This window comes from Lathyrus oleraceus, chromosome 2, assembly GCF_024323335.1.
Source record: "Lathyrus oleraceus cultivar Zhongwan6 chromosome 2, CAAS_Psat_ZW6_1.0, whole genome shotgun sequence".
Lineage (NCBI taxonomy): Eukaryota > Viridiplantae > Streptophyta > Magnoliopsida > Fabales > Fabaceae > Lathyrus > Lathyrus oleraceus.
In genome coordinates, this window is record NC_066580.1 from 159871553 (window position 1) to 159886105 (window position 14553).

Below are 14553 nucleotides of genomic sequence, written 5' to 3' on the forward strand. Positions count from 1 at the left end.
TTTGTTTTTCTGTGTAGTGTCCTCAGCAAAATAATTCGGTCGATTGCGGATTTTTTGTATTGAGATTTATGAGAGACATCATTGTGTTGAATCGTATAGACATCCCAAAAATGGTATGGAATAATAACTTAGGGTTTATTTTAATATTATCGAATATTTCATCTAATTTGTTACTAAATCATGAATATGTTTTATTCTCTTAATTGTAGTACTTTGAGGAATACAAAACTTACTCAAGAGCAAATTTGGATGAAATCAAGGATGAATTGTGTCAATTCATTGTTGATCAAAGAATCATATAGCTAGGTTGTATATTGTTGTACATATATGTATGGAATGTTGTTGTTGTATGCTGTTGTTGTATATATGTTGTATATTGTTGTTGTAATTTTACTAAATCATGAATATGTTGTTGTATATTGTTGATCAAAGAATCATATATTAATGTTGTATATATGGAGGATTAATGTTGTATATAAATGGATTCATGTTGTATATATCAATGGATTAATGGTGTATAACATTGGATTAAAGGATGAAATCAATATGAATTTTACACTTTTGCAGCATGCGAACAGGTTACCAATTAAATATCCACTGTTTTTCAAACAAATTTTTTAAAAATAACTAACACTTTAGAGGGCGCTTTGTCCAGAAAGCGCCCTCTAAACACTTTACATTGACAACTTTAGAGGGCGCTTTTTCCTGAAAGCGCCCTCTAAACACTTTACATTGACAACTTTAGAGGGCGCTTTTTCCTGAAAGCGCCCTCTAAACACTTTACATTGACAACTTTAGAGGGCGCTTTTTCCTGAAAGCGCCCTCTAAACACTTTACATTGACAACTTTAGAGGGCGCTTTATCCTGAGAGCGCCCTCTAAGGTGTCCCTTTATGGACCACTCCAGAGGGCACTTTTATCTGAAAGCGCACTATAATGTGGCCACTTTAGACAGCGCTTTCTCCAGGAAAACAAAGCGCTGTCTTTACCTATGCCAGCGCCAGATTAGAGGGCGCTTTAAAGCGCTGTTATAGGCCAAAAAAAGCGCCCTCTTTTCCCTTATTTGGCGTAGTGCCTATAAATCAGAATTATTGAACATCCTGGTTCCTTCTTGTCTTAAAGGGCATCTTGACCTTTTGAGCTCTAGGCATGAGGCATTAAACTTCGACCTTAGTCGGGCATGAGAAAGGTTTTGTAACATAAGATATATTTTTTAGTCTTCATGATAAAATCAAGATTATTGTCGGTACTCCCATGACGTCTTGATATATTTTAGAGTTTTGGGGATTTGATGGGTATGTCCCATTTTCTTCCCATAAAGCACTTTGCCTCTTTGGGCCCTTTGCTTGAGGGACTATGCATATTCCATTATCTCCCCTTAAAACACCTCACATATTTGGGTCTCATGCTTGATAGACTGTGCACATTATGGACTATCCCCTAAAACACTTCGCCGTTTTGAACACCATTCTCGACTGATTGTGTACGTTTCAGTCTCTCCCTCCTAAAGCACTTTACTCCTTTGGGCCTTACGTTTGGGGAACTGTGTATATTTCGGTCTTATCTTAGGTCAGGTATGAATCTGGACATGAAATAATAAGGTCCAGTGAGAACCTAAACACAAATGCATCTTTGGGCCAAGGCAAGCAAGCCGACTCAAGATAGACACATCCCATTTGATGAGAGGAACATCCCTAGGCAGACATAACTCTTAAAAGACTTATTAAAAGTCATAAATAATTGACCCGGACAAGACGACAAGAAAATGGATCCCTATTGAATGACATTAGACAGACATGAAGACATATGTGTTTATTAATTATCAATTGAGGTGACGAAGACTGTGCCTGCAAGATTGTATATAAATGGACCATCTAAGAAAAACTCGATATGTCTTTGACATACAACTCATACCAAAAGAAGGCTCGTGATCTTGGTCGACTTAGGTTTGGTAGGGTTATCAAATATTTTACGTGGAGAACCACTAATATGAAAAGGTATTTAGTTAGAGAATAATTAAGTAGTTAGAGGTAGTATGATTTCTTTTAAAAACTTTAATTAAAAAAATGAAATTTTAACTAATGAAAACATATAGATTAGAGAAGTTTTAGTACAAATGATCAATATAGACTTAATTAATTCATGACCTGAACAATACTGGAGTGATTTGATTCAGAATCTACTCTACTGAAAAATTAACTCCTTGATTATTATTGTTATATATTTATTTATAATAAAAATAAAATTCATTTTCTGTATTTAATTGCTACCATAGAATATCTCCCAATATAGACACGGTATCCTCGTTCAAAACAACAACTACGCCTACGTTGTTTGTCTCTTTAACGTTCCAATGTCAAACTCCAAAAACAGAAAACAAAGCATCACTTTGCACATGACATGGGTGGTGCACCTTCTATCAACGCATTCGCCGTCCCATTTTTTCCCTTCTTCCCCATCATCATCGTCGTCACCACCACACTCATTCTAATCGCAAGCGCCGAAGATCAAGATACAAAAGAAAATACAAATATTCCCAGTCTTGAAGACCATAATGGCACCGCGGCCGATATGTCATTACAATCACCATTATCATCAGCCGACCCTGATCAAGTGGTGACAAAATCAGTTACATTCAGACCTAGCGCGGCCGCGATTGTAGGTGTTTTAGCAACCACATTTTCCCTCACGTTTCTACTCCTTCTCTACATCAAACACTGCAATGGCCTTGCTAGCAACGCAAATCTAGAGGGAGATATGGATTTGCAAGAGAGGAAGAACTCTGGGATTGGACGGACTGTTGTTGATTTGTTGCCGGCATTCAAGTTTGGTTCGTTGAGAGGACAAAAACATGGACTCGAATGTGCGGTTTGTCTCACAGGGTTTGAGGATCATGAGATACTGAGATTATTGCCCAAATGCAAACATGCTTTCCATATGGAATGCGTGGACACATGGCTTGACGAACACTCCACGTGCCCGCTCTGTCGCTATAAAGTCAACCCTAACGACATACTTGTTTCTCATGAACTGTTGTCGTCAGACGTCGGAAGCGGGAGAGTTACGAGTAATATCATCAACAACAATGAGTGGTCGCAACGTGAAAATGAAAGTATAGGTTCACGACGAGTTTCTTTTGTGACAGAGAGGAAGAGTGAAGGGTCTTTGCGTCATCATCATTCGAGAAAGGTAAAGAGTGAAAGTGTTATAGGAGAACATAGGTTAGATCACCAGATAGTTATTTCTCCTACTTGTTCTTACACTTCAGATAGTGGTGTTCACCAACGGTGGAGCAATTTTGAAACAGATGATATGCTTTACTTAACTTCTGATAGGATTATTAGTTGCAGTTCGTCATCCCATGAAGGAAGCAGAAGAGCGGTGAAGCGTAATCGTAATCGCGGTGTTGTTGATGATGAGATGGAGAATGGTTTTGGTGGTAGTGGTGTTGGTGGGAGGAGGAATGAGAGGGATTTGAGGAGTACTGTCTCGGAGATGACAGGGATGATGAGGGTTTTGAATAGGGATAGAAGGAGGGAAAGAGAACGGCGTAGTGGTGGTGGTGGTGGTGGTCGGGAAGAACAAGAACAACAACAGGAGAGAGTGGCTTCGAGGTGGTGGTCTTGGATTTCTAGGTCACAACAATCATATAGATCAAGATCAAGTTCAAGTTCTGAATGATGAATGATATTTTTTATTTGAGAGTTCTGTTAAAATTTTGATCCACATTTTTTTATAACAAAATAACGTTATTACTATTATTGCCTTATTATGCCTATTACTCAAGTAATGGGGTTGCTTGACTTTTACTTTGCATTTTCATTTTTGTAGCTTAGGGTAGTTGTAGTAATTACTAGACCCTATTATAACAATATATAAAAGAAAACATAAAAAAATGGAAATGCTTCTCTAAAATTGTCTAGATAACAAGAATCAGCTTTACACATAGACAATTTGAGAGAGAGGAGGGAAGAAAATGAATCAATTGTGTTGAAGTTAGTTTCTCTCACTACTTGCATTATTATAGAGATATATGATTATATACCAAGGTTTCTTACAAGTTTGTACACACCAACTAAGGAACTACTAAAAACAGAAAAATAACAAACTAAAGCTCTAAGACTCTAAACTAACATATCCCACTTGTTATACAAGTTACACTTTAACAACCACACCACCTTAATTCAAGTTTGATAATGCCTCTAAACTAAACTCATTAGTTTCTTCAATATCTTGTAGAATTAAATTGTTATATTTTTAGTTAACAAATTAGTCACTTGATTTTCACTTTTACAATGTTTGAACTTCAATTTTCTTTCACTTACTTGCGCTTTCAAGTAGTGAAATTTCATATTTATGTGCCTACTTCTCCCATGTGCAATGAAATATTTGGCAAGATTTATTACAAATATATTGTCGGTCCGCAGAGTCACCGTGTCACAGCTTTCATTTATGAGTTTCTGTATCAAATTCATCAATCATATAACTTGATAAGCACACAATGATGTTGCAATGTACTCAGCTTCATAAAACGATAATACCACAACCGGTTCCTTCCTTGAGCACCAAGATATTGGCGTTTCTCCCTACAAAAAATATACTCTGGATTTGATTTTCTATAATCTTTATCACCACACTAATTAGAGTCGGCGTATCCAAATAACTTACAGCTTCTTCCCTTGCCAAATGTTGAAAATAAGATGCCACAATCAAATAATCATTTGATATACCTCAGGATTTTTTTAGTTTTGCTAAGTGTGACATGTTTGGTTTCTCCATAAATCTACTCATAATTCCCACAGTGTATGCTAGGATTGGTCTCATGTTGCATAAGTACCTCAATGATACAATGGACCTTTTACGTTGTATTGGATCGACCTTGTTCTCAACACTTTGTTTTGATAGTTGCAGCCTTAGTTTTATTGGTGTTATGGAAACATTACATTATATTGTTCCATTTCAAATTTCTTCGGGATTTCAAGTGCATACCTCTTTGGATGCACAACCAATCCTTTGCTAGTTTTTTGAAACTCAATGCCAAGAAAATATGTAATATGGACAAGATCTGTCATATCAAACTCCTTCATTAGATCATTCATAAATTCACCAATGTACTTTTCATTACTTCCTGCGATAAGAAGGTTATCAACATAAAGATATAGAATGATCACACATTTGCTTGTATCATTCTTGACATACACCCCATGTTCAAATACACACTTGTTGAATTCTAGATCATTTAAAAAAAATCAAAGATCCTTTTGTTCTAAGCCCTAGGTGACTAGTTGAGCCCATATAATGCTTCACTATTACAATTTTGACATATAATAACATAATTTTAATAGCGCTTTTTGGTTAAACATTATTGAAAAGTTCATACAAAGACCATTAATAACACTTTTAAATTGGGCGTTATTATAAGTATCACTCTAAGATAGTGCTTTCTGAAAATGCTAATATAGGATTCTAAAGATATGTCTATAGTATCACTTTTGAACAAATATTAACGTAGGGCTTTATTAAAAATATAATAATATAATACTTCTTTTTATTAATAATAATAATAAATTGATGACCACTTTCACTATAGAGTAGTGGGCGAAAACATAGAATTTTGTCTTCTTCCAGACCCTTTCGTTCACAAACCCTTAAAATCTGCTTCTTTCGATCGTTCGCTATTCCTCAGACATGGTTGCATTCTAAAACAAATATTGATTGAACCCTAGCTAAAAATCGTTCTCCAAAAAACATTGAGCCCTAGTTCTTAATCCAGTGCAACAAAATTATTCACTCTCTCATTCTTCTTAGTTTATTTACTACTCTTCACTTCTTACTAATTGAGAGTTTTTAACCTCAATGCCCCTATTTTGAAAATCAAATCCCCAAATACCCTAAATTGTAAAAAATTTATCCATATGTCCGCTTTTCTGAACACGCTCATCCATTCATTGGCCGAGGACATGAAGCAAGATTCAGCAAAGAAGAAGCTCGGTCATTGAATGACCGAGGGGTCAATTTATATATATATATATATATATATATATATATATATATATATATATATATATATATATATATATATATATATATATTTTTTTTTTCTTTTTCCATTATCATTGTCCTCATCCTTTCATTGGCCGAGGCCCCAGCAAGAAAAAAAATGCAGGATACCCTTCATCATTCAATGGCTGAATTCCCTCTTCAGTATCTTAGACATTATTGACAGTTGTGGTGAATTCTCTAATGTGCCTCTCATTGGTACACAAGGAGGAATCAACTACAACCCTGCTTTGGCTCGTCGTCAACTTGGGTTTTCCTTGAGAGATAAACCTAATAACACTCAGTTAGAAGGTATTTTATATCAAGAGGGTAAAGATCCCCAATATTTGAAGCAGAAGATGATACAGGCTTGGCATAATATGCATAGGAAAGGAAGATCTGAGCTTGGTCCGCGCTACTGTGTAGCTTTGGAATCTTACACTACTTGGGCGAAGAAGAGAGCTTTGGAGTTGAAGATGTCGTATTCTTGTGAAAGACCTATGTCTGTGGTTGTGGCTGAGCCATCAACTCTCCCTAACCAATATATAGAGGAGTTGGAAGACTCACTCACCAAGATGAAGCAAAAGAAAGATATGTCTGAAGAATGGTTCCATGCTTTGAGTCAAAAGCATGAGGAGTTGCAGCTTGAGTCAAAGGACAAAGACACGCTTATTAAACTTCTTGAAGACCGAGCAGTGAAGAGACAGAGAGATCCAGATGGTCCATCTTCCTCTAGTATTCCTAAGCCTTCCAGTGCTTGGAAGAAGATTGTTGATCAGCTTGTCCTCGAGAAGGCTCAGATGAAGACATCTTTTGAGTCTGAGATTCGACGCATTCGAAGGAAATACGCTCCCACAGCTAGATCATTTGACATTATTGCAAGGGGATCCTTAGGATGATTAGTTTCCTTTTCTCTTGTATTTGTACTTTGGTTTCTGAAATTCTACTTTGTGTAATACTTCCAAATTTTATGAATAAAAAGATACTTTTATGGTCAATCAAATTGTTAATACTATTATTATTTAATATATTTGCAAATAGAATTTCATGTGTTCCTTGAAATTAAAAACAAACAAAAACACTGCATTACATGCATCATATGCATATCAGGTTTTTCTGCCTCCAGATTGTCTTATCTGTTATTCTTCTGCGCTTCAGCCAAGCTGACTCACCGATACAACACTCGCACCAATCAACCCAAGATCATGGAACATTTGGAACAAGAAAATAGAGAGCTGAAGGATGAGATTGCACGGTTGACTGCTATGATGGAGTCTATTCTTGCTGCACAGAATCAGTCTTCACCAACTACCGCAACTCCTCCCCAGAGGACTGTTATTTCTGAGGTTGCTACCTCTGTAGCGGTAATTCATGACCATTAAGCTATGGATAAACTTAACGTCAATAAAACCAGAGTCGCCACCGCGCTTTTATTGTTTCCAAAGGAAAAGGGAAAAGTACGAACAAAACCTAAAGATAAAAAGTTTTCAAATCAAAACTAATAAAATACCAAAGATTACAAGTAAGGGGGTTGGTTACACAGACAGAAGGTGTTAGCACCCAGTGTCCTAAGTACTCCTTGGGTGCCCTTTTTTATGTGTGTATGTGTTTGGGAATAAAAGATGTTTGAAACAAATAAAGCATGGGGACGAGAAAAGAATTATACTTTTGAGTTTCACAAGACCTTCGGACTTGTGCCTATGTACCAACATAAAAATGAGGGATCAAAACCTCATAGTTCGTGGTATAAATTTCAAAATGAGTGGATTGCTTTTAATCAAAAGTTAAGTTTAGAAGAGGCATAAAAGGCCCAAAGGTTTGAATGAGTGTTAGTTCTTTTTGTCTTTTGAAATTTTAAGTCAATATGATTAGACTTATTTACAAGTTTGATTTAAGATAAGAGTTTAAAAATTCATTGGCATAAGGCCAAAGTTTCTACTTGAAATAAGGTCTAAGTTTGAAATCACAAGCAAAGAAGATTTTAACAAAAGGGGAAGAGATTTTGAAATTTAAGAAATGGGAGGAGATGAAGAGGCTAATCCTAAGCATAAAATTAAAAGTTAAGAGTTGAAAAGATCTGACCAAATGGGATGCAATCCAACAGACAAGAATGTCGTATAGAAAACCCAATTCCCTTTGGACTTTGAATCAAGCAATTGTCAGCAACCAATTAGCAATATCAAGCATCATGAGGATCAAGGCATCATATAAAGATAGCCACATCCAAGCAAGCAAATTTTATAGCTAGCAATCTTCTTGGTCTTATCATGTATTAGATGAAATAATCCTTGATTAACTCATGGAAATATGCATGAGATTAAAATAACAACTGCATCAAGATCATGTAGTAGCTGAATTCAAGTGGATCCCAATACTTGCATCAGATGAAAGCTCAAATCACAATAACTTGGTCTCATAAATGTTGGCATTGGCTAAGTCCTTTTTGCATATGGAATGATGCGTAATTCTAAGTCCAAAAGTTCAGATCAAACCCAATAGTCCACACAAACATTTTTTAGGGTTTTTGTTGCTTATTAGGTATTTTAAGGTCCCAAGACCACAAACACAAATAAAGTACACAAACAAATATATACAATCACAATATATGCCTCAAATGAACAAAGTGAAAATGACATAAACATAAACAACTTGAATGACATGTAAATGACAATGAATGGTATATGACTAGAAATTAAATTGCATAAAGTAAATGACTTGAAAGTAAAGCAATATTAATAAAAAGTTAGTCAAATGTTAGTCAATTAGATGTTAGTGATGTTTTGCTTTTCAATTGATTAAGTCATTCTATGGAGAACACTCAACCATCTATTCACAAGTATGGATCCTTGAACCAAGACATCATCCAAAGGAAGGAAAAAAGGCCAAGTTTCCACACAATACCATGAAAGATGGGAGACTTACAATCTCACTTACTAGAATGCTATGCCTTTAGGGTCAAACTTAGCTCTATGTTAAGCAATCGTAATTGGACTTATGTAGAAGTCATAACTATCTGAGGTCAGGCAATAAAAATTTAGGTGCTAATGCATGTTAGAGATTTGGTATAATGAATCAAACTCCTAAAACATACCACACAATAAAAGAAAGATCAAATGATGGACCTATCTCATCCATACTTGTATTGATTCATCTAACACAAAGTTATTGAAGAACCAATTAGCCTTAGAATCATGAGATTTCATTGGTCAATGAAAGGGATGGGAAATAATGGGATTGAAGATGAAGAGGGAGGGAAGATGAGAGAAACACAAATTGGTCATGAGAGGAATTTTATCAAATTAAAATCATTCATTCATTTTGGGAGATGAAATGTACATTCCATCAATCCCCTAAATCCAATGATTTTAACTCAACAAAAGTCAAATCAATATTGACCAATGCCCAAACACATAGTCAAGCATCACAAATCAATAAAAATGGCTCAACATAATTTCTACATAATTAATCAATTAAAAATCAAATTAAAAATGCATTTAAATTCAATTTAATTTGGTCAAAACCTAAAATCTCTTCAAAACACCAAATAAGTGGCCAAAATATTTATCCTAGGTCAAACAAGGTGAAAGGACCTTAGACAAAAAATTTCATGATTTTTGAAAAGTCAGAAGTAATTTTAAACAATTAAAAATATGCAGAAAAACAATTAATTCATGGAAAATATTAAAATTATTCCAAAAAATAATTTTAATTCAGAAAATGAAAGCGGAAAATATTTAAAGATTTTTTGTGAAAGTCCCATATTTTTTGGATTAAAAATGAAATTAATATGAATTAATCAAAATAAGTGGATTAAATGAAAAATCAGAAAATACCAAAAAAACAAGGGCCATCAGATCTCCCTCATTAATTGAGGTGGCAGATCTGATGGCCAAGCGCGCGCGTTCCATGGTGCACTGCAGTCAGCACGTTACAAACTTGGTATTTAAAACCAAAGGCCAAGATTAAAACAATTTGAATAGATCTGATGATTGAGAGGCGTGACAACAAACCACCGGAGCTAGGGTTGCGGTCTTCTTCTCCGATGGACCTCACCGGACGGGTCCACCATCAACCATCACCAAAATGAAAAACAAGGACATGGATTTAAATAAAAAATACTCAGGAGCTCGAATTTGGCCTTTATTTTCTCTAATTCCAAGTATATGAAAAGATACAAGGATTTCAATTTTGAGGATCATTAACTAAGTTGCTTCGATTTGACCTCAAAGGAACTCAATCTTCTTGCCTACATTGGTAGGACTTCAGCCAACCAAATATCACAAAGAATGGTGAAGAATTGAGGGAGAATCGAAGAGATGAAAATTCTGAAAAATTACCTTCGAGGGAGCTTAACCTTGCTTGATCTTGATTCCAATTGTGCTTGGCTTTGTTTTAGATGGTTGTATGAAGTGATTAAGATCGGAAAATGGCCTGGACTCTTGGAGTTTCAATCTCAAAATAGAATGAGATTTGAAGCTCGATTTTCAAATGAAAACCTTTAAGATTATCCTTTAATGGTAAGGGTTTCGATTGCAGGTTCAAAGCTTGGGCATGAGGTCCTCAATTTTTAGCATGGGGGGTTGTATTTATAGGCCATGAGATTCATTTCCACACACTTCCAAATTTTGCCAAAATTTAGCAATTCACCTTGCATGCTTGCATAGGCGTGTGATAGGACCATCAAGTGATGTTATAAGGTCCAAAAATGCTTGAGAATCATGCTGAAATCATGTCATGTGGCCATGCGTTTGTGTTTGAATTGTGAGACTGAAAATCATCCAATTGATCCTTTGAAAAGAACCCATGCGCAAGTCCTTCATTCTTTGGCCAAATGAGATGATCTTGGACTTTTTGGAAATGTGAGATCAAGGGGAACAACTTTCATGTTGAACACTTTTCATTTGAAGCTTGAATCATGATGAATTTTTAGGTGGAAGTTTGGGAAATCAAACATATTTGAAAATTTTCTAAGTACCAAGTCAAATGTTCACTTCTTCCACCTTTAATAAATTTTGCTATGGACTTCAAATGAAAAACGTTCCTTCATAAAAGTTGTAGCTCTTTCAAACCTCTTCAATTTGGTAAAAAATTAGACCTCATTTGGGTTTGGTATGAAGGAGTTAGGAATTTTAGAAGTTGAGGAAAATCACTTGTTCAATGGTAATGACCCAAAATGACCCCTAATGTTTCCTCTAGGCATATGCATTTGAAAGTTTAATTTGAGCTTACTATAAACATCAAAGTTTAAGTAGACATATTGAATTTGATCATGGAATTTGAATGGATTTCATATCATAAAAATTGAGCAAGTAATGGTTTTTGGAAGTTGACCTCCTAACTAGGGTTCATACAAAATGACCTATAATATTTCACCATAAAAAAATGACTTTATAAGAAAAACTAGCTCTTGAATTCAACATGAAAGTTATTTCTAATGTTATTTTGAGTAACGTTTCTCTTGGAATCATTTTCCTTTGACAGAAATTGCAGGAGATAGGGTCTAGGGAACCCCACTTTTGACTAGTTGACTTCCTTTGGTCAACCACCATGAACCACCTTGCTAGCTTGATATTATCTTTACTTTTGGAAATCATGGAGGATCATATTCATGAGAGGATGTAGTATGAAGTATCCCTTTAAATTTTTGATCAAATTTTAAAGAAACTTGTTGAGGAAGTCACACAAGATACCTAGATGAATTAGGGCTTCCAAGGCAAACAACCTTCAAACTCTTGATGAATTCTTGATCAAAATGATATGTAAAGACCATATGGATCCATATATGATGCCTAGAGCCAATATGAACCATTTCTTGATTGAAATCCTTGTATTGAGGGTCTCAAACCCTATATATGAGCTTGATATAGCATATGTGAGCATACACACTACCTACAAAAGTAACAAACTATACATTGACATATTTTTGGTATTTTGGTTAGTAAATAATAGAAAAACAAAGTATGATAAAGTCAAAAGTGTGCTTGGTGATCTCTCCTAATGCAAACTCAATGAATGAGGGATAAGGAGAATGCCAAGGTGTGATCCCAATGCTAATGCATATGATGAGATAGCATGAGGGATCTTAGGGTCAAAATTGGGGTCTTACAGCTTCCCTTATTTAAGGACATTCTAATTGAGGATGTGAAGGTTAAAATCTTTGTATCGACTTAGTATAATGGACTTAAATAACAACAATAGAGACAAATTTTGGTCCCTAAGAGACCTCATGATGCATATGATATGAATGTTAAAAATAATCTCTGTGGGGAAAATGTCTCCACAAAGGAAAAGGATCCGGAGAGACCGAAAGTCCACAGGAGCATAATACATTCCATAAGGAAGACTCACTAGGAGACAAAGACTCTTGGGGATAAAAGGTTGTGCGTAGGCCAGGCTACGACTTAAAACTGCTTGAGACACGAGGAAATTCCATGAGATAAATCAATGGAAGGACTCGGTTTAGGATAAAGGAAAATTTGCAAGGGAAACGGGTAGATCAGAACAAAAGTGAAATACCTGAACCAAACTCAACTGGGGAAGAATGACCTTCAACACAGGAATATCAGAACTATATGATCTATTATCGGTTACTGGGTAGGAAGATATTGTATTCTGACAGAGAGACATTCATTACTGATTAGGGTAAACATATCAAGGATGACTCGTTGCGGAAAAGGAGGTGTATTCATTACCGGTTACTGGGTAGGAAACAACCTGCTGAGGGAAAGAATCAAATAGGATTTACAACTACTGGTTACTGGGCAGAAGACCGAAGAAAGAGAATATATGTCACTGGCTAAAGTGAACATATCAAGGATAGACTCAAAGGGAAGAATATTCGTCATCGGCTAAGACGAACATATCAAGGATAGACTGCCGGGGAGAAAATATGAATTATATCTATTAGTTACTTGATAGAATACCATAGAGAGAATATTTGTCACCGGTTAAAGTGAACATATCAAGGATAGACTCAGAAGGGAAAGTAGGATTTACAACTACCGGTTACTGGGTAGAAAACCGCAAAGAGGAGAAAACCCGTCATCAGTTAGGATGAACATATCAAGGATTAACTCTCTGGGGAATGAAATTTGGATTAAAACTACCTTTTTACTAGGTAAAAAACCACAAAGATAGAATATCTGTCACCGGTTAAAGTGAACATATCAAGGATAGACTCAAAGGGAAGAATATTTGTCATTGGCTAAGATGAACATATCAAGGATAAACTTCCTGAGGAAATGTAAAACGAATCCACTGGGGAAAAAATAATAGGAAGTAGATTACTATTTTCGGGTATATGGAAAAAGTAAAGTACTCGCAAATCGAAAAGAATATTACCAGTTACTAGGTAATAAACTTTTGAGGGACCAAAAGTATCCATTTAGGTAAGAGCTAGAAGAAACGGTCAAACAAAGACTTGACCCGATGAGGATATAACTCAGGGGGATTGGTTCCATCCAGAAAATCAACTAGGGAGGAAGCTAAAATAATAAGTATCCACGAGGAAATAACTCATTGGGGAATAAGAAAGGTTAAATTCTTTCTGCTTAAGGGGATGACATTCTACAATTGAAGGCAGACAGATGTACCAGATCTGCATGGAGAAACAATATCACATAGCATAGGATCAGAAAATAAGAAATCAAATGCAATAGCATGCATAATGAAATATCTGATGTATGAATGTATATGTATATATGATTAATGATTATGCTGACAAAACAATCACAAAGGATACAAATGTCATTGATTCGAATCATCGTTACAACACTCGACTAATCTCGACAGGATGGAAACACCCACTGGAGAAAAATGTTAGGGATGAAAATAAGTCATCCATCTCTGAATATCTCATACCAAATGGGACACAACCTTGCAGAGGATCAAAATAACTGCTCAAGAATTAACACTGGCGGGGATCGGGAGTGAATTTCGCTGTGGAATTTGCGGGGAATAAAACTCTGTGCTGGATCCATGCAAACCGTCGAGAATGTGAGCCTACGACTCAGCTGGGGAGGCGATTACCACTCAGTTGGAAAAACTGATTTGTCGTTGGGGAGGAAAAAGTGACCAAACCCACTAATTAGGGAAGACCAATAATGCTTTTCACTTTAATACTTTACGTGTTCTCAAATTATTGTTGATATTCCTTACCGAAATTGATTGCTTAAAAGTAATCGCTTTTATTACTTAAGAAAAATAATTTTTATTTTATTATTTCAAATTTCAAAATTATCATCATGAAAATTTAATTCTATTTAGCTGAAAGATAAATAAGAGTATAAACAATTGGATAAAAGCTCAACTTTATTTAATAGAATGGTAGTCTGTAAATGACAAGACTCCATAGATCTTTACAAAAATTTAAAAATGGTAATTTACATGGAAAAGGGCTACATTAAATATAATTATCACTAATCCTTCTACCAACTTCAATATCCACTGTGCTCTTGGCTTCGGTTGAGGACGATGAATCAGAATTGACTGTCTTGCTCAAAATTGCTCTCAATAC

The 14553-nt window shown here is 35.5% G+C and overlaps 1 protein-coding gene across 1 annotated transcript; it reads left to right on the top strand.

The window, feature by feature from the left end:
• The first annotated feature begins 2398 nt into the window (after positions 1-2398).
• Positions 2399-3680, top strand: LOC127122408 (RING-H2 finger protein ATL43). Its single transcript, XM_051052748.1, has one exon. It carries the CDS (start codon positions 2400-2402, stop codon positions 3678-3680), a length of 1281 nt encoding a protein of 426 aa, XP_050908705.1. The 5' UTR covers position 2399.
• Positions 3681-14553: the final 10873 nt, after the last annotated feature.